The 25,807-nt window shown below is 46.0% G+C and overlaps 1 protein-coding gene across 2 annotated transcripts; it reads right to left on the reverse strand.

Moving 5' to 3' along the window:
- Positions 1 to 348: 348 nt before the first annotated feature.
- On the reverse strand, positions 349 to 25,807 carry LOC137534244 (NACHT, LRR and PYD domains-containing protein 14-like). Of its 2 annotated transcripts, XM_068255654.1 has the most exons (14): positions 25,759 to 25,807; positions 19,429 to 19,556; positions 19,259 to 19,328; positions 16,380 to 18,054; positions 13,452 to 13,541; positions 13,191 to 13,361; positions 12,334 to 12,504; positions 11,433 to 11,603; positions 11,104 to 11,274; positions 10,692 to 10,862; positions 9,855 to 10,019; positions 5,289 to 5,465; positions 1,225 to 1,299; positions 349 to 883 (listed from the first exon to the last, which is right to left on the reverse strand). In XM_068255654.1, exons 3-13 carry the CDS (start codon positions 19,278 to 19,280, stop codon positions 1,251 to 1,253), a joined length of 3,033 nt encoding a protein of 1,010 aa, XP_068111755.1. In that variant the 5' UTR covers positions 19,281 to 19,328; positions 19,429 to 19,556; positions 25,759 to 25,807; the 3' UTR covers positions 349 to 883; positions 1,225 to 1,250. The 2 variants fall into 2 exon arrangements, with proteins under 2 accessions (XP_068111755.1, XP_068111756.1); XM_068255655.1 differs by lacking the exon at positions 19,429 to 19,556 and having other exon boundaries at positions 25,759 to 25,782.

Genomic DNA, 25,807 nt, shown 5'->3' on the forward strand with positions numbered 1-25,807 from the left:
GTACTCAAATTTCAATCTGCCTTGACCAAATTAGAGTACTGTATGTACTGGTCTTTATTCCTAGAATTCCCTGGGTTTCCTATACAGATGAGTGAAGGGTCTGGTAGAACCTCAATCCCATCACTGGCCACTTACAGTACTGGTGGATCTCTGGGAAGTACTCAAACCTTACAATTCCCTGCATGCTCTAGAACCCATTACTGGGCAATCTGCTACCCCAATCAATATTCTACATCAATTATATCACCCTCAGAACCAGCATCCTAGTCTGCAGGAGCCTCCCAGCCCAACGACCACACCCCCTCAGGACCAGAGTCCCAGTCCAATTACCACACTAGAGACAAGGCATTTATTGCAAGTTTTTTTTATTTCTTTAACATCTTGCGCAAATCTAGAATAAGTTGAGGAGTAAGACAATTGAGTAAGCATCAGTCACCTGTCCTTTGCTGGGTGACAGAATGGTGAAGTAGACATGGCAGAACCATCTTCTAGTGCAAGAGTCAACCTTCTAAATACTACACCACTAGTGCAGGGTCATGAGAGAACACCTAGAGAGTGTAAGGCCTCCAGTATCCTATCACACAACCTGCACTGTCACCTGACCTGTCCTAACTGGGGGCTGGGGAGGATTAAACCATAAGGAAGCAGGACAACCACCAGAGAAACCGGTTATGAAGTTAAGGTGCTTGGAGTCTTTGGTTAGAGGTTCCTGGCAGTTGATATCTTGCAAACATGTTTCTGGGTTCAGGACATCTTACAGCTCAGACAGGAGTCACCATGTTTCCTGCATCCCAGGTGCCATACAGAATGCAGAAGTTAGTGAGGAAGGGTTCAAAGCGTCAAGTTTGAGAGAGGCCAATGGAACAGCAGCAGTTAGGTGTCCCTGGAAAACAAGATTACAAGTTATTGCTCCAACATCTGGCCTGAAACACTGGTCCTCAAGGTTCAGTTTTTAGGCCAATTCTAATCAGTTCCACCAGCCTGCTCTAACCACTGCAGGAGCCAAGTCTTGTCCCAACACCACAAAACTGAAAAGTGCACCAGGACTGAGAGGGACAAGCCAACCAGCAGGGCCCTGTATAGATGGGTCTAAGGAGACAGAGTTCGCCTCACTTCCATCCACCCACTGGAGGAAGCTTCACCCTATGCAACAGGTTTTACCACTCCACAGCAATGAAAAGACTAGCCGGAGTTACCCCTTAGCAGGACAGGCTGGATAATTACCTTCAGGTGTTACTCCTGCAGAAGAATCACTTCTGCTGCTTATACTTGAAGTAGATGTAAGTACCATCCTCTGTCCTGCAGAGACAAAAGAAACAGAATTCAGTGTGTCCTGCAGACAGGAAGGAAGCCGTGCTCAGTGTTAGTGGGAGTGTCCTGCAGAGATGGTCAGGTCACTGGTGTGAGGGGTGTGTCTTAGAGAAGTCACTGGGGCAGCTGTTGCTCAATCTTGAGCCCCTCCCTTTTCACCTTCTGCATGATATACTTATGCCCCATCTACACGATACGATTCTTTGTGCAATTACGATTCTATTTACAATCTGATTAAATCTAACGTGTCCGATTGGGATTTGATGCAATTTGATTTGCCATTGCAAAACAATGGCAAATCGAATCCCGATCATGTTGGATTTAATCAGATCGTAAATAGAATCGCACAAAGAATTGTATGGTGTAGATGGGGCTTTAGGGTGAATAGCACTTCTAACACCTCCTCTGCCCAAGGAATAAACTGTCCCCTTCTGCTAATCTTTAGCCACAGCTCCTGACAGGTGTGGGTCTAGTGCCCCCTATGGTGGCAGCAAGGTGTGGCAGGCCTATAGTATTCCTATGCCATGTATTGTACAGTTTAATGTATCACGTTTATTTTATATTCTGTTTGATGCCAGCTATAATTAAGATCCTTTATTGTTGCTGCTCCAGATAGCTGGAGCTGCCACATGTTGAGTGTCTATACACTTAAAGAAACCACGGACTTGCTGGAAACTTCTGTACCCTCTGATAAGACCTATTGGTATACAGGCTTTTCTGGAAGCTTCTGTGTAATGCCTATACTGCTGGGTACACAATACAATTTTTTGGTTAAAAATGTACCTGCCAAATAGGATTTTTTCCAACATGTCGAATCTTAAATTTTGATCGATTCATAGAAGTGGAAAGTTTTGTTTTTACCTTAGAGACTCCGTAAACAAAAATTTCATCCTGTTTTTTATCATCCTACAAGTTCCAAAAGCTATTCTAATGTGTTCTGGCTTACTGCAGCACGTTCTACTATCACCATCTCTGTAATAAATCAACTTATCTCTCTCTTGTCAGACTTGTCAGCCTGTGTCTGGAAGGCTGCCAAGTTCTTCAGTGTTGTGGTTCTGTGATGCATCTCCCCCCCTCCTGGCCCCTCTATGCACACTGCCTGTGTATAATGATCTCTTGAGATACAAAAGGAAGGATGTATACAGCCTGCTTGTGTATGAATGTATTTTCTATGTGTGGACATACTGTACATCAACCTACTTCCTGTTTTGGTGGCCATTTTGTTTGTTTATAAACACACTTTTTAAAACTGTTTAACCACTTTTAATGCAGCGAGGAGCGGTGAAATTGTGACAGGGGAATAGGAGATGTCCCCTAACACACTGGTATGTTTACTTTTGTGCGATTTTAACAATACAGATTCTCTTTAAAAGTCAATAAAAATTTTGATCAGAAAATTCTAACCAGAAAATTGTATGGTGTGTACCTAGCATAAGAGCCAGGTAATCTTTAAAGGGGAACTGGAGAGAGGTATATGGAGGCTGTCATGTTTATTTCCTTTTAATCAATACCAGTTGCCTGGCAGCCCTGCTGGTCTATTTCTCTGCAGTAGTATCTGATTAAAACCAGAAACAAGCATGCAGCTAGTCTTGTCAGATCAGACTTATAAGTCTGAACCACTGAAACATCTGATCTGCTGCATGCTTGTTCAGGGGCTATGGCTAATAGTATTAGAGGCAGAGGATCAGCAGGGCTGCCAGGCAACCAGGGCTGTGGAGTCAGTCCAAAAATCCACCGACTCCGAAGACAACTGAAGTGAGAAGGATATGTAGACTATTTATTCCCTTTAGACTAAAACTAGTCCTTGGTAAGAGTACTTGTAAAAGGTACAAACCGGAACAAAGAACATCTATCAGGCCCTAGGCAATGTAAGTGTGGGTACATGTAAGAATGATGTGCAGGTACTCTGCAGGGGAATGAGGAGATTGTAAACAGACAACATCTCTGTGTTCAATGTGCACAGCATTCTCAGTGGATTCCCTGCAGCTCTGTGGGGAGTGCATATGTAGAGTATAGTACTACTGTGTAACAAGTAAACCTGAGACAGATGAAATTTAAAGTTTTATACATACCTGGGGCTTCCTCCAGCCGCCTTCAGGATAATCAGTCCCTCGTTGTCCCCCTCCACCACCTGGATCTTCTGCTATGAGTCCAGGTACTTGAGCCAGTGAGGCGTAGTGCGCATGCACACACTCCGCCGCCAGGAGCATACTACACCTGTGCAGCACTATTGCGCAGGTACAGAATGTTCCTGGCTGTGGGAGCGGCATGCGGCCGGACAGCGCTGACTGGCTGAATTACCAGGACTCATAGCAGAAGATCCGGGTGGTGGAAGACAGTGAGGGACTGATTAGCCTGAAGGAAGCCCCAGGTATGTATAAAACTTTACTTTTCATCCGTCTCAGTTTACCTTTAATTTGTAGTCACCAAACCAAATTTTAATAACATATCAAATTATTTGATTTCATCAGCAAAGGGAGTGCATATATTTGCATAAATCAGCATCAATGCAGAATTATTTCCATCTCGTTGACCATCTCTATTAGTGACACAGCTACACATCAGGCTTTATTCTTACAGCATAGATGTTATTTAGTATATATAAGAGATTCCTGTGTACACATCATATATACAGTCACAATCAGATATGTATATCTGACTTTAAAAATACAGGGACTGCTTTATTGAAGCAGCACAAGTAACTAATTTTGATTGGTTGATTTCATTTTTGTAGACTAAGCACAGCTATTACTGTATATATACATTTTTAATGACTTTTATCTGAGAAATAGAACATTTTATCATATTTTCTATTTTAATTACAGTTACAAATTCATTAGGAGTCGGTGCATTTTTCCCCGACTCCAGGCACCCAAAATTGCCCGACTCCAACTCCACGACTCCGACTCCACAGCCCTGCAGGCAACTGGTATTGATTAAAAGGAAACAAACATGACAGCCTCCATATACCTCTCTTCAGTTCCCCTTTAAGGTGTCCATGCCATACAATTCAGATTTTACGCAAATTCAATAAATCTGATCCGAGAGCCTGAAGGAAAAATGGGAAATTGATCGTATTTTTTGAATTTTTATCGATCTGGAATTCTGGAAATTTTTCTTCAATGTTTCTAAAGATTGTATGGTAGGTGTTAGATTGGGAAAATTGCTAGGGTGTGTATAATAAACTGGCAGAGTTTCCAATCATTGTATCATAATTGGGGAAACTTTGAACATAAAGTGTATGGTGTGTGGCCACCTTAACCTCCTTAGCGGTATGGACGATTATGTCCATTACCGCTGGAGGTCGCCGCTCAGGCCCTGCTGGGCCGATTTTTATCAAATAAAAAGCAGCACACGCAGCCGGCACTTTGCCAGCCGCGTGTGCTGCCTGATCGCCGCCGCTCTGCGACGATCCGCTGTGAGCAGCGTCGAAAGAGGGACCCCCAGCCGCCCGAGCCCTGCGCAGCCGGAACAAATAGTTCCAGCCAGCGCTAAGGGCTGGATCGGAGGCGGATGACGTCCATGACGTCACTCCGCTTGTCACTATGGCGATGAGGTAAGCAAAACAAGGGAGGCTGCTCATTGCGGCCTTCCTTGTTAATTCTGATCGCTGGAGGCGATCAGAATTATGCTTCAGGAGTGCCCTCTAGTGGGCTTTTATGCAGCCAACTTTCAGTTGGCTGCATGGAATTTTTTTTTTTTTTTTTTTTTTTTTTTTTTTTTATAAAAAAAACTAACACTCCCGCAGCTGCCCTGGCGATCTTAATAGAACACCAGGGAGGTTCAGAACTGTGTTCAGGTTAGAATGAGCAGTGTATATTCTCACTGGAGTCATTTTTTGTGTTACTGCTTGAGATGGAATAAAGATTTTGTCGAACTAGTGGTCTGCTCGTGGAGTTTAGAGCCTAGTGTGAAGGGGCGAGTGGTCAGGGCAGGAGCCACTTGGGAGGCAGAGAATTGACAGCCATGGCACTTACTCGTTCTTCTCCACAGTAGATGCTGGGTGGTGGAACTTCTTGCAGAGGTCATCTAAGTCAGCAGGAGGCTCTCCCTCATAGCCGAAGGAGACATCCAGCACCTCCAGGGTCTTGTTTGTATTGATGGTAGACAGGACCTCCTCTGCACATGTAGCTGTCATGGCACAATATCCCACCCTGAGGAAACAGCAAGGGTTACTGACAGACACAGGCAGCAATGTTCTGGCTGGGGCCCAGCAAGGGTTACTGATACAGGCAGCAAGGCTCTGGCCAGGCACAAGACTTCAGGCCAGCTTTTGCCATCTGTGCTTAGAATTTCTCATGTTTGGCTTAGAAAAGCACTTAAGCGGGCTAATACAGGAGCAGCATGGTGGCGCAGTGGTTAGTGCTCTGGCCTTGCATTAGGTGGGTCCCCTGTTTGAATCCCAGCCAGAACATCTGCAAGGAGTATGTTCTCCCTTGTGTGGGTTTCCTCCAGGCACTTTAGTTTCTTCCCACATCCCAAAAACAGATAATGGAATTGGCGTCCCCCCCGAAATTGGCCCTAGACTATGATACACACACTACACAATATATACATATGAGTATGGTATGGACTAGATTGTAAGCTCCTTCAAGGGACAGTTAGTGACAAGACTATATACGCTGTACCTTTCCGCGGAAGATGTCAGCGCTATATAAAGATATTAGTCCAAGTGAGCCAGCATGATACCATTCCATCAACTGTACAAAATAGCTGGGCTCCCCCTACTCAGACCATAGAGGGAAAGGCAACTGGGTGGGCCAAATCAAAATTAACCCTTACAGACGACTTTGGATAACAAAATGGACAGTCTTAATTTGACACTGCAGCATTTTTGGAGAAGCCAACCCACCAAAGCTGAGGTTTCCTCCTCAGGATTGGTTTACTCCTACCATACAATTCATGCATACTACTCAGGTTCCCTCAGGATTGGTCCCCTCCTAGCAGCAGACAATTCATGCTACCGAGGTTCCCTCTCAGGCTTGCTCCACCACTCCTAGCAGCAGGCAGACTCCTGCATACTACGTGAAAAAAGACAACTTTACTTACGGTAACGTCTTTTCCAGTAGTCAGAAGGACAGCACCCCTGGTGAGACTTGTCTCCCTCCCAATCGTGGACAGGAACTGCAAAAGAAAAGATTTGCATAACAAATTGGCAGCCATACATAAGCCACTATCTTACCACCAGTAACTCAGTTAATACAATAGATGACACGGACCGCATAGATGCTTACTTACATAATTATTATTCCACCCAAAAGAAGGGCGGGTTGCAGGGGTGCTGTCCTTCCGACTACTGGAAAAGACGTTACCGTAAGTAAAGTTGTCTTTCCCAGAACGTCATTGGACAGCACCCCTGGTGAGACGATGTACAAGATATAGGATCTAGGGAGGGACCACTGCCTGCAGCACCTTCCTTCCAAATGATAAGTCTGCTGCAGCCGAGATGTTTAGGCGATAATGTTTCACAAAAGTGTTCTGACTTGACCAGGTAGCAGCTCTGCATATCTGTTCTATAGATGCCCCTGCCCTCTCTGCCCAGGAGGTTGATATTGCTCTTGTAGAATGAGCTCTGATTGGAGAGATTAAATGCTTTCCTTGAACCTGATATGCTGATGTGATAGCCTGTTTTATCCATCGTGCCAGCATTGCTTTGGAAGCTTTGTTGCCTCTTTGTTTTCCAGCAAAAAAGGTGAACATTGCGTCAGTTTTCCTCCAGGAACTTGTTCTTTCCATGTAGTGTATAAGACATCTCCTTACGTCAAGGGAATGGAGTCTCCTTTCCTTTTCATTACTAGGATTCTCGCAAAAGGAGGGTAGGAAGATCTCCTGATTTCTGTGAAAAGAGGAAACTACCTTGGGTAGAAAGGCTGCATCAGGACGTAATGTTATTCTATCCTCTGAAATGGTGCAATAAGGCTCTCTAATGGATAGTGATTGTGTAGAGGTATTGGGGGGTCTTTGTTGTCTATAAGGGGCCCATCTTCTACCCCTGGAAGATTTGTTATCCGCTTCATTTTTGGCGGGGGCCCGAAATGGCCGCTTATTTTGAAAAGGGCGCTTCCTTGGGAAATTCTTATTATCCGCAGTACGATCTAGTGTATCGTCCAGCTTTGAACCGAACAGCAGATTACCTTCACAGGGGATACCACAAAGCTTAGATTTTGAGGAAGTATCCCCATTCCAGGTCTTAACCCATACTCCCCTTCTAGCAGAGTTGACTAGCGCCGTGGTTCGGGCTGCCAACTTTACTGTATCATCTGCCGCATCAACCATGTAATTTGAGGCATTCGTAATTTTTGGGAAGTCATTAAGAATTTCTTCCCTAGAAACTCCATTAGCAATCTTAAATTGTAGGTCTGATAGCCAAGTTTTCAGAGAACGACTAACTGCTGTTGATGCCACAGCCGGTTTGAAAGTTAATGAAGCCGACTCCCAAGCCCTACGCAAAACATTATCCATTTTTTTGTCTATTGGATCTTTTAGGTTACCGAAGTCTTCAAACAACAGGTCTGATTTTCTTGACACCCTGGAAAAGGAAGGATCCAGCTTTGGCGGAGGACCCCAATAAGCCTGATCATCCGGGGCAAAAGGGTAGCGCTTAGATAAAGATTTGGGCCAAAAGGCCCTTTTCTCAGGATTTTCCCATTCTTTCTTAATCATAGATTTAAGAGTAGAATGGACCGGAATGAATCTAGATTGGGGGTCCGCCAAACTTTCATACATCTGGTCCAGGGGTGTCAGGGGTTTTTGCTCTGATCTAATACCCATTGTTTCATGCATGGAGGTTAGGAGATCTTTCATTAAATCTGGGGAAAAAGCAAATTTCTGTGATTTCTCAGCTTTTTCTATCTCTTCACCCTCAGATATTTCTAATGCAGATATTTCCCCCTCAGAGAGTTCCGAGCCCTCTATATCACTCTCCCTACTTCTCCTAGCCTGCACAGGAATACGTGCCGCCGGAGTAGGAGAAGATAGTGTATGTATGTGTGTATGTATGTGTGTATGTATGTATGTATGTATGTATGTATGTATGTATGTATGTATGTATGTATGTATGTATGTATGTATGTATGTATGTATGTATGTATGTATGTATGTATGTATGTATGTATGTATGTATGTATGTATGTATGTATGTATGTATGTATGTATGTATGTATGTATGTATGTATATACACACACACATACTGCATATCTATATTTCCATTGTACTTGCCAGAGAGGTATCTTGGGCTGGCCTGGCAGACTGCGCAGGAGCTGACCCAGAAGCGTCCTCCATGCTCACATAAACCACCAGAGTGAGACAGGGAAAAGGATTAAATCCAGAATCACATGAACAATAGGGCTCAGCTGACTAGCCCATTAGCATAATTTATTTGCATAGTCCCCCGTCGCGGCACCTGCCGCTTAATAGATATGCATAATTACCTCGTATTTCCGCAGCCCCTGCCACGCTATTTGCTAATTTGCTAATTACCTCAGCGAATCAGCTGATGCTGATTCGCAATCACCTCCGCGGCCCTTGCCGCCCAATCAGAGTCACGCGTGACAACTTCCGGGTTGACCCGGAAGTACCTTGGTCTGAAAGCGCGCCTGCGCTATATCTCTGCTGCCTCATACGGAGAAGCCTCCTCCACGCTGCAGGGCTCCGACTGTCCACTGTACAGCATGCCTGGAGCCCTGAAAGACGTTGCCCCCGACCATCTGTCATGGATAGCATCCTGGAGACCTCTCCTCTGCATTCCCGTCCGGGACAGGAAACTGAACTGTTACTGGTGGTAAGATAGTGGCTTATGTATGGCTGCCAATTTGTTATGCAAATCTTTTCTTTTGCAGTTCCTGTCCACGATTGGGAGGGAGACAAGTCTCACCAGGGGTGCTGTCCAATGACGTTCTGGGAAAAATAAAAGACCATTTGCAGCCAACCATCTATTCTCCTATATGTCCTGGGAAGGGGGACATATGCATGCTGTATGAGTGTATCTTGTATACATGAGATGGCTGCTTGCAAGTTAGTATGAGAGGATTTTTATGTTGGTGGTTAGGCTTAATTTGATAAAGCTTCAGCACTTTGAGAACTTGGAGCCTCCATCTTGTTTTGCATGGTTTGCTGCTGTGAGTCATGCATTGCTGCTAGATCAAGGGTTAATACCACCCCAAGGAGACAGGACGACACAGGGAGCCCAATATATAGTGTAGCATGTTGTAAATCACAGTTACTGCTACAAGACTGTTGGGTTACCACATAGGCAACCACTAAAGTCAGGTGGGGATATTAAGATCTGACCCCACTCAGGTTAAGAAGGTGCACTCTATATAGATGGAACTGGGTAACACCCCTCCAAGGGTTGACTAGAGATGACAAAGAAATTGAACAGAGGCACCAAGATAGGATATAACCACCAGCTTAAACTGTTTCTATCCTGGCACCTCTGTTCAAGTATTTTCATGAAGGGTTAACACCAATTCATGTTTCCATCAGGGACAGAAAGCAATAGCACTGCCCCTCAGCCCGGTCTGTACTACCACATGCCACTTACCGGAACTCCTGCATGGAACATCCGGGGCTCCTCAGGGCCTCACACAAAGCCTTTGTCGCTTGGTCATCAAACTGGTTTCCAGACAGCTCCAGTTTGTTCAGAGTGTGGTTTGTGTGGATGACGGAGGCGAGGTCCTCACACACTGTTAGATCACATCCATACAACCTGGGGAAGACAGAACTCATTCTGATTTCCAGCTCCTTGCACTGCCCCCCAGTGTTAGATTTATGCTACAACAGCCCTGCCACTGATGGGGCAAAGTCCTTAAATACTGCTTATGGCCACCCAAGCTATGAGGGAAGTTCTAGCAACTCTCCTGTCCCTCTTTTGGGAACCAAAACACTTTACAGGTTTATGTATTTATCTACTGAAAAATGTGTTGCATTGGAGGAAAAAAAAAAAATCCTTCAATTGATAGTTTTCCCTTCATTTTAAAACAGAATGATGGTAGAGAGTATTAGTACGGTTGAGGATAAACCTCTTTGGCAGTGGGTGCAATTACAGATGAGGCAGAGGTGTGTCTTACAGCAGCCTTCTCAGTGTTGCGAGGTATGGTTCTATACATAGGGGTTCCTGCATGACAAGACCATATGGGGGGGGGGGGGGGGATCTGCAGATTACCAGGGGGACGCTCCTTCCAAAGGAGTGGAAGAGGAATTCTTATTGAGGGTTTTAGTCTACCCCAAGGCTATTAGATGTCAGTTAAGCCCCCTTTCTGTGGTTGGAGACAGCAGTGTCACCCTCATGGGAGGAGCACCAGAGCAGTGTCACCCTCAGAGGGAGGAGAATGTCGAGCAGCAGAGCTCTGGATATTAGTTTGGAGATTTAGCAGCTCACCTCAGCTCTTTTAGTGTGCAGTTTGGATTCTTTAGGGCCTCACACAACACTTTGACTCCTTGGTCCTTGATACTGTTCCAGGTGAGATCCAGGTGGTGCAGAGATCGGTTGACTGTGATGACAGAGCCAATATCTTGGCAGGCATTTGGAGACAGGTTAGTGTGCTGCAAGCTGGACAGAGGAACAAGGTTAGGCTGGCCAGTATACAGTGTAGACTAGGCATGGGCAAACTCAGCCCTCAAGTTGTTACGGAACTACAAGTCACACAATGCATTTGCCTTTATGAGTCATGACTGACTGTCAGACTCCTGCAATGCATTGTGGGACTTGTAGTTCCGTAACAGCTGGAGGGCAGAGTTTGCCCATGCCTGGTGTAGACTGAGGCTCATGTGGGGCTGTCTGAACCACTCACTTCAGTTCCTGAAGAGTGCAGACTGGGTCCCTCAGGGCCTCACACAAGATCTTCACTCCAGAGTCCTGCAGGTTGTTGTCAGTCAGGTCCAACACGGTCAGAGTGTGGTTCTTCAGAAGAACAGACTTGAAGTCCTCACAGGAATCTGAGGTTATGTTGCTCTCATGTAACCTGCAGAGATCAAGACAGGATATACAAGTCCCTTTAGATAACTAACCCCCCCCCCCCACCCCAGGCATGTAACCCCAGTCACCCCATTCCATACCAACCATGCATCCCCACCCGATTCCATTGGCCAGTCCACCCCAAGCACATGACATTGACCTCACCTCAGTTCCTTTAGTGGACACCCAGGGTGTAGGAGGCCCTCACACAAGAGTTTAGCCCCAACATCCTTAATGTCATTATCCTTCATGTGCAGGACAGTGATGGAGTGGTTGATCTTCAGGAGAGCCCCAATGTGCTCACAGCAGGAAGAAGTCAGATCAGAGAAGTCCAGCCTAGAGAAAACAGACAATGCATGACAGACCCAATGCCAAGCCCTGTACAGCAAATCAAACTTGAGCATTGCAGCTCCACCTAGTCATCTCCAGTGTGTGAACCACTCCCATGTAACATGAGATGGCTGACACCAAGAGGAGGAGCCTGAGCACTGCAGCTCCACCTACAGTCATCCTGAGTGTGTCTGAACCACTCCCATATAGCAACATCCCCCCCCCCCCCCCCACCCTAAAACGTGCAAGTTTGCAGAAAACCAGCATTCATGTGAATTATAGTATCCAGAACTCATTAATGGGACAACTGAAGCGGGTGTAATATGGGAGGCTGCCATATTTACCTTCAAATACCATATACCATAGCCCCTGAAAAAGCATGCAGCAGATGAAGCATTTCTGAAATTGGCTGCATGCTTTTTTTCTGGTATTGAATCTTGCCAGCTCTGACAAACACTACTGCAGCCAAATAGATCAGCAGGGGTGCCAGCGATCTAAATAGCCTCCATATCCCTCTTGCATCACTTTCACCGAGGCAAGTACCCAACCACTGACACCACAGTTCCAGGCTAGGGAGGTCTTCAGATGTGATTAAGTTATAACCCTGAAGGCCCAGACTCCTAGTGTGGGTTATACAAAGGGTCAGACTCCACCTAGCATGGACTATACAAAGGCCTGAACCAAGCTTATTACCTCATGCTGACCTCCCACCCCCCTGCAAACCCTCAGCCCTCACCTGAGATCCTGCAGGGTACATCCTGGCTCCTTCAGCCCCTCACACAGGAATTTGACACCAGCTTCCCCCAGGTTGTTCAGTGCCATGTCCAGCTTGAGCAGAGAGCGGTTGATTTTGAGAGCAGAGCCCAGCTCTTCACAGCAGCTTGAAGTCAGGTTACAGTCATTCAGTCTGTGGGCATAAATGACAGACATGTGAGGAAATAAGCAAGCGAAGGGCCTGAGCACACTAATGCATTGTGTCCACATAAATGTTAGATGAGAAGCAGACTGGACACAAGTGCCTTCAGGGCCAGATCACACTAGCACTCTGCCAGTGGTAAACAGCCTTGTGGCTAAAGTGCACTCCATTCAAATGAATGGACAGCACCATCAGCTCAATGGAAATGTGTTCCAATCTCAGCAACACAGAGTGCAGCACAGGTGATCATAGATGCTGCATGTAGTGTCCCCTACAAGGTACGAAGCACCACTAATGTTGCCGAAGTGAGATGAGGGTCTAACTGTCCAAGAGTCAAAAAGCCAGAGTTGTGCCCACAAAATAATTCTAAAAGTATCCTTTGCACACATTAAGAATTTGTCCCTCCCATATTATGGCTTCTACCTGTGCATGCTGGGACATCCCTGCCAACTGTTATTGGATCTTGGACTCTCCTGGAAAGGGGTAGACCTCTAGTGACTAAGGCAAGCTCCTTTCTCTACAGATATTCCAGTATAACACCACATTCTGAACAAGGCCAAGGAAGTGGACACCTTATGAAGCTAGCAGGTACTCTACAGTATGGGGGATCCCCAAATGAAAGGTCAAGACTTGTCTTGTGACAACCCATCCTCCACCAGACCATAAAAATTACTCACATCAGTTCCTGCAGGATACAGTCTTTGTGGCGTAGACCATCACATAGAGCTTTCACAGCAGAGACCTCCAGGTTGTGGTGACTCAAGTGAAGTATAGTGAGAGATTGGCTGGTGGAGAGGAGAGAGGCGAGATCAGCGAAGAAGGCTGGGGTGACCACACACACATGGAACCTGCAGGAAGAAGAGACAGTTCATGCTGTGTGCCTTCAAAAAGGCTTCCCCCACCCAAGAGATACTGGCTAGAAAGGAGGCTCAACTTACTCAAGTTCTTTGACTTTACTGTTTGTGTTGGACAACCATGAAGACTTTCCTGGCAGCTCCAGGTCTTCAGCAAATCCACATCGTGTAAATCTAGGAGAAATAGGCAACACCAAAAGGAAAAAGTTCAGGCCTGAAACTTTTCCCACTCCATAGAGTCCCCATCACTATGTTCACTAGTTTAACCATCAGTACAAAGTCAGCAAAAAAAAAAAATAATAAATTCCGACAGGACAGACTGAGGGTTCTAATAACCCATCAGTTTGTTGCAGTCTGATCAATCCTCAGTTCTGGTGTCAGGAATGAGGAGAGTACAAAGATATACCCTAACGCCATGCAAACTATGGATCAGGACAGGGTTGGTTGGGTTCTGTTCAGACATGATGTTCTACCAAACTTAAAGGGAACCAGAGATGGGAAAAAGATTTCGTACATACCAGGGGATTCCTCCAGCCCCACACGCCGATTGCTCCCACACTGCTGTCCCCTGCTACAAGAACCAGGTCCCACAACTGACTTAAAATCGGAGCCAGGCTATGCAGGAGAAGTGCACCCTCTACGCATCTCCTGCGGCCGCTGGAGAAATATGCAAACAGCGCACTTCTTACGCTTAGACTGGCTCTGACTGACAGAAGAGCGGGGACCCCATTCTCATAACTGCAGCCAGCAGAGGATGGTGGCATGGGAGCGATCAGAGTGTATGGGGCTGGAGGAAGCCCTATGAATAAAGAGTTTGCTCTTCATCTCTGGGTCCCTTTAAATAGCACTCCTCCCTAGTCCTAACTGCCCCTGTGGGAAGTACATCGTGCGCCAGACGTGTAGAACATAAATTCAGGCACATCCCTGCAAGTACATAAACTATTAGGGAGGTGCTTAAGGGGTGGGGCAGCAATACAGCAAGAGAGTAAAACCCTTTGCACTCACAGAAGTCATCCAGGCACCACTGCTATCCCTACAGCTAAGGGAAAACTGGGGTCGGTTGGTACAAGAGAATATATTATCTTGTGTAGTCACCTACCCTGTGCAGAGGTATCCCAATAATTGTAGGTGTTCTAACTAGCCCTGTAACATGCATAGTGCAGACATGCAAACCCATCTAAAGATAAGCAGCACATCCCAGCATCCTCTCCTGGGACTGGTAGCCCCCTTGTGAGTTTGGTCTGATGCTCTAACACGGTGCTGGAACCAATTCTTTGGTTGGGATAAGGCACATCATTGCTGCTGACAGTAAGATGAGGTCTGTGCACAGCCAGGCTGCAATAGAGTAGTTTATGGGCCGGGCTGCATTTGCTCCTCTGGCTGTCTCCATTGCCCCTTTTGCTCCCACTGCCTCTGTCTGGCCTCACTTCCTTATTGGTAATTTGACCACCCAGAACAGCCCTGGATACATGCCTAAACAGGCATTGAGAAACTGCAGAGCAAAGCTGAAAGATCTCACCATCCGCCTGCACAAGTCCCGGCAGCGTTAGTTACTATTCCTCCTCCAGGCCACCATAGACTCAGGAGGAAAGATGCAATTTGGCTGTCAGCTATTGCTGGTGTCCAATCTACACCTTTTTTAATGGTAATATGGGCTCAGTCTTCTGAAGGCACCCAAATTACTGTCTGCTAGAATGTTAACTAACATTACAGCCTACGGTGTGCCCAAGATTCCCTAGGCTGTCATTTTTTATAGCAACCCCTGTAGGAAAGCAATGGCACTCCCCATAAACCCCATGGTGAAGATGGAATCTCCTCCTTGGAGCTCAGATTGGGGCTAACCTTGACCAGGTAGCGGATGCCGGTGCACTTTCTCTGCAGGTCCACCACTCCTGCAATACGAATACTCCACCACTAGTAGAAAAAGGCACTCCACAGGCTTCAAACTTGCGTTTGTAATTTATTGAGCAAGACACACTACATGTTACGGGTCTCCTGACCCTTCCTCAAGTGAGGAAGGGTCAGGAGACCCGTAACATGTAGTGTGTCTTGCTCAATAAATTACAAACGCAAGTTTGAAGCCTGTGGAGTGCCTTTTTCTACTAGTGGTGGAGTACCCCATGGTGAAGAACCTGCAGGCATTTGACATGCAAGCCATCCACCAACCAGAAATTGTGGCAATGAGGCAGGACAGCGGCAGAAGCCCACAGCAGAAATGTGAGTTACTGTAAGGGCCCATTTCCACTATTGCGAATTCGCATGCGTTTTTCGCATGCAAATTTGCATAGCAATACAAGTGAATGGGACGGTTTCCACTTGTCAAGATTCCTTTGCGTTTCTGTGCAGAAAAAAATTTGCATGGCAGAGCCATCAGAATTCGCATACTGCTATGCAAAGTGCATACAATGTATTTAATAGGAAATTCACATGAGGTTTGGGTATGTGAATTTGCATAGAAACAATGGGAAAGCATACCAGCACTGCCATGGTTAAATTCGCATACATAGTCATCCATGCGTATTCACATGAAAATTCGCATAGACCCGCATGCAAAATTCACATCCGCATGTGATTTTTTTACCGCGCCCATTCGCAACGCACAGGTGGAAATGCAGCCTAACACAGCTGTGGTAGCTGCAGACCAGTGTTCTCCCCAGGCTCTTTTAGCCAGGTGCTCCATCCAGCTAGTTTTGGTGAGCACCCGGCTGTCATTGGTTCACCTCCTATGCTGTAAGCCGAACTGTGCACAGAAGCACCAGCCCTGCATTCTCTTATCTTGCCCCACCTGGCTACTTTTTCATGCCACCTAGCTGGGAAAAAAGTTGGAGATCACTGCAGTCTGTGTGGACAGTGACATCTGGTCCATGTTGGGGTGAGAGGGCTGCATCTTGTGGCTACAGGGATTGCCTCTGGATCAGGCAGTGTGTCATGAAGTAGACCAGACTTTTCTTCATGTCTGAGAAGCTACACCTAAAAGCTCCCACCTCATCCCATTAGTGTTGAAATACTTACGAGAGCTTTGGAGCACCATGGAAGAGGGTGGACAGCAGCTGCAAGTCATTGGGTCTCATCAGGAAGTCTTCCAGGCTCATGGAGTTCTTGCCATCCTTGAAACAGTAGAGCAGTTCTCTGGTACAGATGTTCTCCATTGCCCCAGAGTAAAAGCCCAGTTCAACCACAGGGTTTTCAATGTTAAGCAATCTTCTGAATACACCATCATCCTGGGCTTCATAGAGACAAGAAAGGGCAGCACTGGGAATTCTGGAGCACTTTCCACCAATCAGCCAGTTTTCCACAGCACCTTTAGCCTTCAAGGAAGCATTACACCCAATGCTGCTTGCCAACTCCTTCAACTGACCATTGTGGAGAAGACCAAAGAGGAACCTTACAGGGGCAACCAAGAATGGGTGATTTTCTGCCAGATAACTGATGGATTTTTCCTTGCATACTCTTGGGAGGAAAGAGTCACCTTTCACACCACTGGTCTCCTTATCCTCAGCTTCTTGTCCCAACACGTAGTACAAGGCAGCAAAGAACTCCTGAAGACTCAGGTGAATGAAGCTGTACTTGGATGGGGCCTCCACATCCTGCTGAAAGAGGGTGGCATTTGGAAAAACAGAGGCTACATCTGTGATGGACAGTCCATGCCTTGCTAGATCCTCCTCTTCAAACAATGTTTTGTGATTCAGGACCCCTTCATTGGCCAAGGCAGACAGTTTCTTCAGACAGGCCTCTACAGGCTTGCCACTGGCATGACCTTTCAGCAAGCTCTGGACATACAGCAGATAAACTGAAGTCAGGGTTTTACAGTTTGCAGAGGCAATGTCCTCCTTCATGCCAGCCTTCAGGACAGTACAGACAAGCTGACAGGTCAAAGGTACAGCACAGAAGCTCCACAGAACCCCATTTTCTTTTAAGACAGAAAGAGCCTGGTCTGCCTGATCTTTTTCAGGAAAAGACTGGTGAAAATATTTCTCAATCTCATTCTCCGAGAGTCCCAGAAGTTCAATGGAACAAGGATCATTAACCACGTCTTTGAGCTTTTTCAATGACAAGGATGATGAAGAGATGATCAGTGGGGTCTCACTGAGGACATCTTTGTTGAACCAACATCTCAGGAAAGTATCTTTGTGTGTCTCCAGGAAAGGGTCTTCATAGTCATCATAGTCATCTTCCAGGGTCCAATGGAGCTCATCAAATCCATCAATCAGGACAAGAATCTTGGTGGGTTCTTCAAAAATGGACTTCATCACATCCTGTGGACATTCTAGCTTGCATGTTTTCGACACTAGTTTGGTAATGTTGATGCTACCATCAATCTGATTGAGATCTTTGCTGCTCATATAGAACACAAAGTTAAACTTGTCCTTATATAGGACTCCAGAGATCCAGTCCAGCATGATCTTCTGTAAGGTGGTTGTCTTACCTATCCCATGAGGTCCAAACAAGACTAGGTTCCTGGGGACAAAACCAGTGCTGTCTGCAACAAAGAGGTCCTGGACAGAAGATGGGGAATATCGGTCTGAGGGCTTTCTGACTTCAGCTTGTTCCAGCAGAGTGCCAGTATGAGGAATGGTTCGGCCTTCCTCTCGAAGAACTTGAAAGGGTCGGAGTCTGGGATAGCTTCTCTCCAGCCCAGCAACCTGCTGGAGGCCACCCTTCACTGCCAGGAACTTCGATTTCCAGTCTAAGTAGGAGAAAAAACAAACAACCCTTTGTTGGAAAGCTTAAATGAGTATGCAACAAGTACATTTTGCTTCACAAAGTCACTACTGTCTACATGTCCTGAGACAACCGAGGTGAGGAAGCACAAGGCAGAGCAGGGTACAGAGGGGCTATATGGCTACAGCTAGCAGTGCAGGGTACAGAGGGGCTATATGGCTACAGCTAGCAGTGCAGGGTACAGAGGGGCTATATGGCTACAGCTAGCAGTGCAGGGTACAGAGGGGCTATATGGCTACAGCTAGCAGTGCAGGGTACAGAGGGGCTATATGGCTACAGCTAGCAGTGCAGGGTACAGAGGGGCTATATGGCTACAGCTAGCAGTGCAGGGTACAGAGGGGCAATTCTCCCAGAGCATCTCTTTCCCTGTTCACATTCTGCTGTACCAAATATTACCAGCACACATTAATACATCTCACACACGTGGCTGGGGACAATCATTGTGGCCACTTCTATCCTGGTTCTGCTGGGCCAACAGCAGCAAGACTGAGTCATAGATGGGAGTCTGAGCAGCCCCCCAGTAGGTGAACTAGTTAATGATGCCCCCTGCAGAGCACATTTACAAACCTCTAAAGGTTCTGATGCCTTTAAAGTGCACCTAAACTCTGGCACAGGACAGAAGGAAAATAGGGAAATACACCCTGTATGCATTTAGAAAGTTAAGCCTGTCTAATCACAAGTTGTAATCTGATCTCTTCTGTGTCACATGACTGCCTATGGCAGATAAGCCCACTTGAAAGCACAGGATGTTAATATGTCTGCTTCCATAAATCAGGAAGTAGAAAGTGCAGATTATAGGATTTGTATCAGTGGTAACAAAAAGGTTTCTGTAAAGGTTATGCTGTTGTGGATCTTAAAGCAGAGGGGAAGTTCTGAGTTTAGGCCCACTTAAATGACTTGTGAAAACCCATCTCTGACCTCACATGATGTTCTGGCTCATCTCCAGTAATGGACCACCTTCTACCCCATATTCCTAGTGCCAAACCTTACAGAGTCAGTGAGACGCCATCTCAAGACTGCATCCAACTATAGTGGACCAAATCTGGTGGAATCTGATAGGTCCACATACAAGCAAAATACGTCTTACATGAAATCGGGAAATATATGGAATCTCATTGTCAATCTGGGCAAGAGAAGGTCAATTCTCCAGGCAAAGAGAACTAGATTACCTTTCACAGCAGCTTCTGCCATGGTGCTCAACCAGACTGATCACAGGACTGAAGGAAGCACTGACCACACCTGGAAGAGAAACAAAAACAGTCAGAGGGGGAATGTAAGGAACCTCACCACCACAAAGAGAAACAAAAAACAGTCAGAGGGGGAATGTAAGGAACCTCACCACCACAAGCAAGACAGCTCTTTATCCAGCTAACCACCATCGCTAATCTTGAACATCCACCAGCCTGAGGTCTGTATAGCCAAGAGGATGTATCCCAACACTGGCCAATATATCCATCAGTCTGAGGTCTGCAAAAACAAGAGTTGTATGTTGGCAATTGTAAAGCTACAGCCTCACAGATGGCCAACAACCAGTGTAACTGGAATGCAAGTCAAAACCATCTCAATGGTCATGTGTACAAGCAGCTTGACTACAGACCCATATGTAGGATCCCTGTGTCACGATTTTGCGAACGCCATTGCGGCAAGTGCATGTAAATTGCGCAAACAATCGGTTCTGGAGTACCCCTTTAAATTCATTAGCCTGCTGTTAGAAAATGAGTGTTTTCCTATCTCACAACCCCTGCACTGGGGGTATGTGAGTGCTTATTTACACTTCCTGAAGATCCCCAATAAAACCATAAAACCAAAGCCATTCACATAGCACACAAATCTTCAAAGGCGATACTAGCTAGGCCTGGACAAACAGGCCAGGTCGAAAACTCATTAGGACCCATTCACATTCCTGCATCTAGCCTGAGGGGAGTTAGACTGTTAGAGAGAATGACTTACCTGGATATGAAGGAATAAGTCATTCAGACATTTTAATAAATTAATCAGTTTTCTGTCGAGGCTAGCCATTACAAAAATTAGACCATTATTAGTAATGATTTGTGTGTGGTAGAACCAATCAGAACGTTCCTACCATTATCCAAAAACCACCAACAGTGTGATTTGCCTTGGGATACCCCAAGATGCACATGTTTGGTATCTGTGTGACAGAACGCTAGAAGCGCGCCCATGTCACTCGCTGCAGGTTTTGGTCGGATGTTGCCGAGCTAGGATCATTCCAGTAATTTCCTATTCTTTCTGCTTGTCATGACAAAGGGCGGGAGAAGGTATACAACACCCATCTCCTTTTACAGCTCCGCCCTCTGGCAGAGGAAGAGTTAAAACCAACAATGCTGGACAAAGAAAAAGTCTTTTGCCCAGCCATCCTGTACCATCACAGATTTGGGCTGGATGATAAAAGGATTAATACCTATTCCGCAGAACTTTCCAGAATTGGACTACATATCTGTGGGACTTACCACAAAGGACACAGTAACTTGACAAACTGCTCAGACTAATCAGCTATTTTCATATTGAACCCTTATTTCTGTATCCATTTGTTTCTATTGTTATATTTTGTTCTGCATTATTTCTTTAAACAAACGATTTAAAAATCGTTCGTCTAAGTGCTGTTCTGAAACAAATCTCCGCCAAAAGAATTGACATCTTCAGAGAAACATGTTACCATAACTGTTTTGATATTAAATATTGTTAGTTTTGCTATCTCTAGAAAGGTTGTCTAATTAACCTTTTCCTACAGGATTTAGCTAGAGTTAGAATTAGCGCATTCGCACACTTTTATTGCGGATTGGTGGCAGCAGCCTGGCCTCTATATGAGAGCACAGATGGAAATTGGATTGTGTGTGGACTCACCAACCAATCCAAAAGGTTACTTTGCCTGCAGTTCTGACTGCCTTCAGGATTTCCTCAGGGTCTGAGGCTTTATGGTAAACTGCAGCAAAGGGAACAGGAATTGGTGGGTGACTGCGCATACATCACACCCTGCAGGGCCATCTTCTGTAGCTCTGTACACGTTAATGTATTTCTACTAAACAAAACACTTAGAGACACTGAAGCAAAAAAAAATATGATAGTGAATTGGTTGTGTACTATGAATAATTACTAGAAGATTAGCAGCAAAGAAAATATTCTCATATTTTTATTTTCATGTATATTAGTGTTTTTTCTAACATTGCATCATTCTATAATATGTGCAGATTAAACACTCAGCATTCAAAATTATTCTTTCAGAGCAGTCTGAACTAATGACATCCCCTCTGGCAGAGAAAAAAGTAAATAGTCCAGGAACAGTTGAAATAATAAAAGTCAGATAACAGCCCTCTCCAGGACTTTGAAAGTCATAGAGCTTAATGGCTTGTTTGCATAGAGATAGCAACTGGAGTTTCTTAACTCTTCCTGTACTGGAAACAATTAGACTGATGTATCTGATCTTAATGTTTTATTTCTTAGCTGTACTACACATACAAATCATATCATAATTTTTTTTCGCTTCAGTGTCTCTTTAAGTGGACATCTCAGCTGACATGATGTACAGTAATGCAGTATAGTAAATATGCTGGTAACATCTGAAGTGCAAGACCACATTACAAATATCAGGAAGTCTGACCATTCTACAGCACCCTTATCTGATGGCATGAGAAGCCCCCTGACCATTCAACACCCCTTCCTCCTATTTCTTGGGAAACTAGGGTTTCCACGTTACCCATTTTTTGGGGGTGGGATGGGTGGGGTGACAGCAGCAGGCGCACGAACAGCGGGGATAAATACTCACTTGCTGGCGGGTCCTCCACACGTGTACTGGCTTCTTCCTTCCTCCCTCCAATTCCCTGAAACAGCTGTTACAAGGAGATGGAACACAAAAACAGGAAGCATGAAGCCAGTAGAGTGTGCAGGACTCACTGGTAAGTGAGTATTTCTAACCCGTCACTGCTTCCCCATAGGATCTATACTATGGCCACCTACTACTGACTACCTATACTGCAGCCACCCATCCCTGGCTACCTATGCTGCACCCACCTATTACCGGCTACACATGCTGTGGCCACCTACTACTGGCTACACCTATCCCTGGCTACCTATGCTGTGGCCACCTACTACTGGCTACACCTATCCCTGGCTACCTATGCTGCGGCCACCTACACCTATCCCTGGCGACCTATGCTGTGGCCACCTAATACTGGCTACACCTATCCCTGGCTATCTATGCTGTGGCCACCTACTACTGGCTACACCTCTAACACCACCAGGACTTTTGCAGGAGCAGGGCGAGCCTTTTTATAATTTTACCCGGCACCCCAAATTTCCCAGCAGCTTAATCATATGTATGCTGAGGGAGTGGGGCACCCCACACTGGGATGGGGGCCCAAATTGTACGATACCATATACTGTAATACAGTCGTACCAAAGTACTGTTAGACATACTGTGGAATTTCCTACCAAAGGTTGGATAATTAGTGGCCACCATACCATGTATGACCAATTCTGATATAATGAACTACTTTTCCTGGTCCCTTGGAGTTTACTATAAATGGATTCTACTGCCAACCACATACAGGCAGACAGGGCTATACACTAGACAGTGAACAGTATTGTCTCCAGGCATGCAGTTCCTGAAAAACACTGGGGTCTGTGAGCAGAGGTATGGGGGCCCCTGGAACAGCCTAGAGTCATGTGAGCCATGTCACAGACATGGACATCTGAACAGGAGGAGGGGTCTGGGGTATGAGAAGCACTGGCAGGTACTCTTTAGAATAAGTGGTCAGTAGGCTTGTTACACACCAGAAGCAAGGCACCTCCTTACTATGAGAACATGGTACTCCAAGCCCTTCTGTATGAAGTAAGGTGGATCAGGCTCCATTCCCCCTCTCCATTCCTCCTGCACAGACTGGCATGTCTTGTGGGAGGCGCCACCAACACGGTAAGAGCTCACTGCCAGCTAACCACCTCCCTGGCACTAGAAGCAGTAGTTACTGCCAGTCTTGCTTTGCTGTACTTAACCCTGTTACAGGCAAAACATACAAGTCATCACTAAACAACCCTCTGAAGGACTAGTAATATGCTCTGATAGCAGATCCGAAGGGGATCCCACCACACAGGCCAGAGGCTGGGGAACTCTACTGTACGAGAAATGTAACTCCTTCCCCATTACAACTAATGGATCTAAATTCCTTTACAGCATGCATGACCACATGTGCACAACCAGAGGAAGGTTAAGAGATACAGATTGGGAAAGCATGAGTTCCCTACAGAAGCCCATGTTCCCCCATCCCTGGCCACAGAGCATTGACATCTCCCTTACTATGTGGCCAGATGTTCTAGTTCCCCATAAGGCAAGCTGAAGGTTAGCAGAGATCAGTTTACCTGGAGGGAGCAGGCTGGAGGAGGCCCCAGTGTCCCATAGATCTGCATTATACACTAGTAGTCCTACAGGGCTGAAATTCAGCCACAGATTGGTTACACCTTCCTCACCACACCACCCAGCTTGTGGAAACATTCCTCACTAACCAGCTGAGGACAGGACCTGTGGCACTGCCCAGAGGAGGATGGGCAGACAGAATTTCCTAATTTTACATTAGCTGAATGCAAGTAAACTGGAAGCCATGACTCATCTCCCCCACACAACCCCCCCCTTACTTTACACAGCACTGTTCTACAGAACCTCAGCTGGGCTTGTCAGGACCTCTACATGTCTTCAACATGAGGAGTCCAGAAGTATAGCCAGCTTCTCCAAGACCTGCCAGGAACCACATCTGACCAGCTTAAGCCTCACCAAGAGGACCTGTCAACCCACAACCAAATTACTACCCACCTAAAAATGCCAATTCTGAGGCTTTGCTTTCCATGTGAAACAAAATTCCCAACCACTACACCCCAGAGGTGATCCATGTACTTACCAAGGCCTTTGCCTGACCACCACACTACTGCCCACCCTCAAACCAATGCTGCTCAACACCCTTAACCACACTAGTGCCCAGCAACCCTTACCCATGCATCACTACTGTACACCCCAAACCACTGCTGCCTAGCAACCCCTTTACCCAAACACTGCATAACTGCCTAGCAACCTTACCCAAACATCATGCTGCTGTCAGCAGTGAAAATTGGATAGGAGAAATAGTGAATGTTTCTGTGAAGGGACATTAGGCCATCAGCCAAGGACTACACTACAGGAGAACAGTCAAGACAGACTAAACCATGTGGCCAGTATTAGGCCATCACGCATAGCACTGTACAACAGGTGAAATAGTATTGGGCTATCATACACAAAGGAGGACCATACCACGGGGGGGGGGGGGGGGAGAAGTATAAGGCAGAGAGGGGAACAGTATTGGGGTATAAACATGAACCATACCTCTGTAGCAGTATAAGGAAAACAGGGCAACAGTATTGGGCTATCATACACAAGAAGAACCATACCACTGGGGCAGTATTAGGATATCCTACCACTAGGGACAGGATAAGGCAGACAGAGGTACACTATTGGGCTATTATAAGGCAGACAGTAAGAACTCAGGTAACACAAGGACAATGCCACTAGGGGCAGCAGTGTTCTCCCCAGAAATTTTCTAGTTGGGTGAAAGAAAAAAAGTAGCCAGGTGGCATGAAAAAGTAGGCGGGAGGGGCATGATGAGAGAATGCAGGGCCAGCATGTTTCCACACTACTCTGCTTGCAGCAGAGGAGGAGTTGACAGCCAGGTGCTCTCCAAAACTAGCCGGGTGCAGCACCCAGCTAAAAGCCTGGTGAGAACACTAAGGCAGACAGGGGGAACAGTATTGGCCTATCATACATAAGGACCATACCACTGGGGGCAGTATAAGGCAGACAAGGGAACAGTATTGGGGTATAATACACAAGGACCATACCACCAGGGGCAGTATAAGGCAGACAAGGGGGGGGGGGGGGGGGGGGGGGGGGACAGTATTGGGCTATCATACACAAGGACCATGCCACTGGGGGCAGTATAAGGCAAGAAAAGAGCTGTTTTCTAGCCACACCCCCTTCAGCACCTCCCTTTCCTAAATAACTTATTTAATGTCCTAACTAGAGGCAATGTGCCTGGATATATGTATATTTTTTTCTTGGCAGTATAAGCAGACAGGGGAACAGTATTGGGCTATCATGCACAAGGACCATGCCACTGGGGGCAGTATAAGGAAGACAGGGGAACGGTGAAATGTTAGTAGGTTTTGTTACACATGATCTTTAAGTACAAACCCCTATCACACTCCATACAACTAGGGAGGAGCAAATGCATGCAAATCAGTCCAGGGCTTATATCACAACACTTCATATAAATGCACATCTCAAATAATACATATCACCCACCCCATACACTTCCTTTACATACAAACTCCATCCAAGACCCCCCCCCCCCCCAATACACATCAACTCCATTGAAGTCCCCCCTCCACCCATATGCATGCACATGTATAAAAACTCTTATACATATCACCAACCTAATACAGCTCATATGCATAGAAACTCCATCCAAGCTCCCCCCACCCCACAAGTGACAGCTAATATATACACATTACTATATGCTCACACGATTACATATACACACGTTATATATAGTTATTGATATACACACAGTATTATATAGTCACAAATGTTATATCGAGTCATTGATATACACACACGTATGACACAGACACTTACATGCACCAGCCCCCCCACAGCTCCGCACAATCTCCCCTCCACCGCTCGC

This window comes from Hyperolius riggenbachi, chromosome 10 (genome assembly GCF_040937935.1).
Source record: "Hyperolius riggenbachi isolate aHypRig1 chromosome 10, aHypRig1.pri, whole genome shotgun sequence".
Lineage (NCBI taxonomy): Eukaryota > Metazoa > Chordata > Amphibia > Anura > Hyperoliidae > Hyperolius > Hyperolius riggenbachi.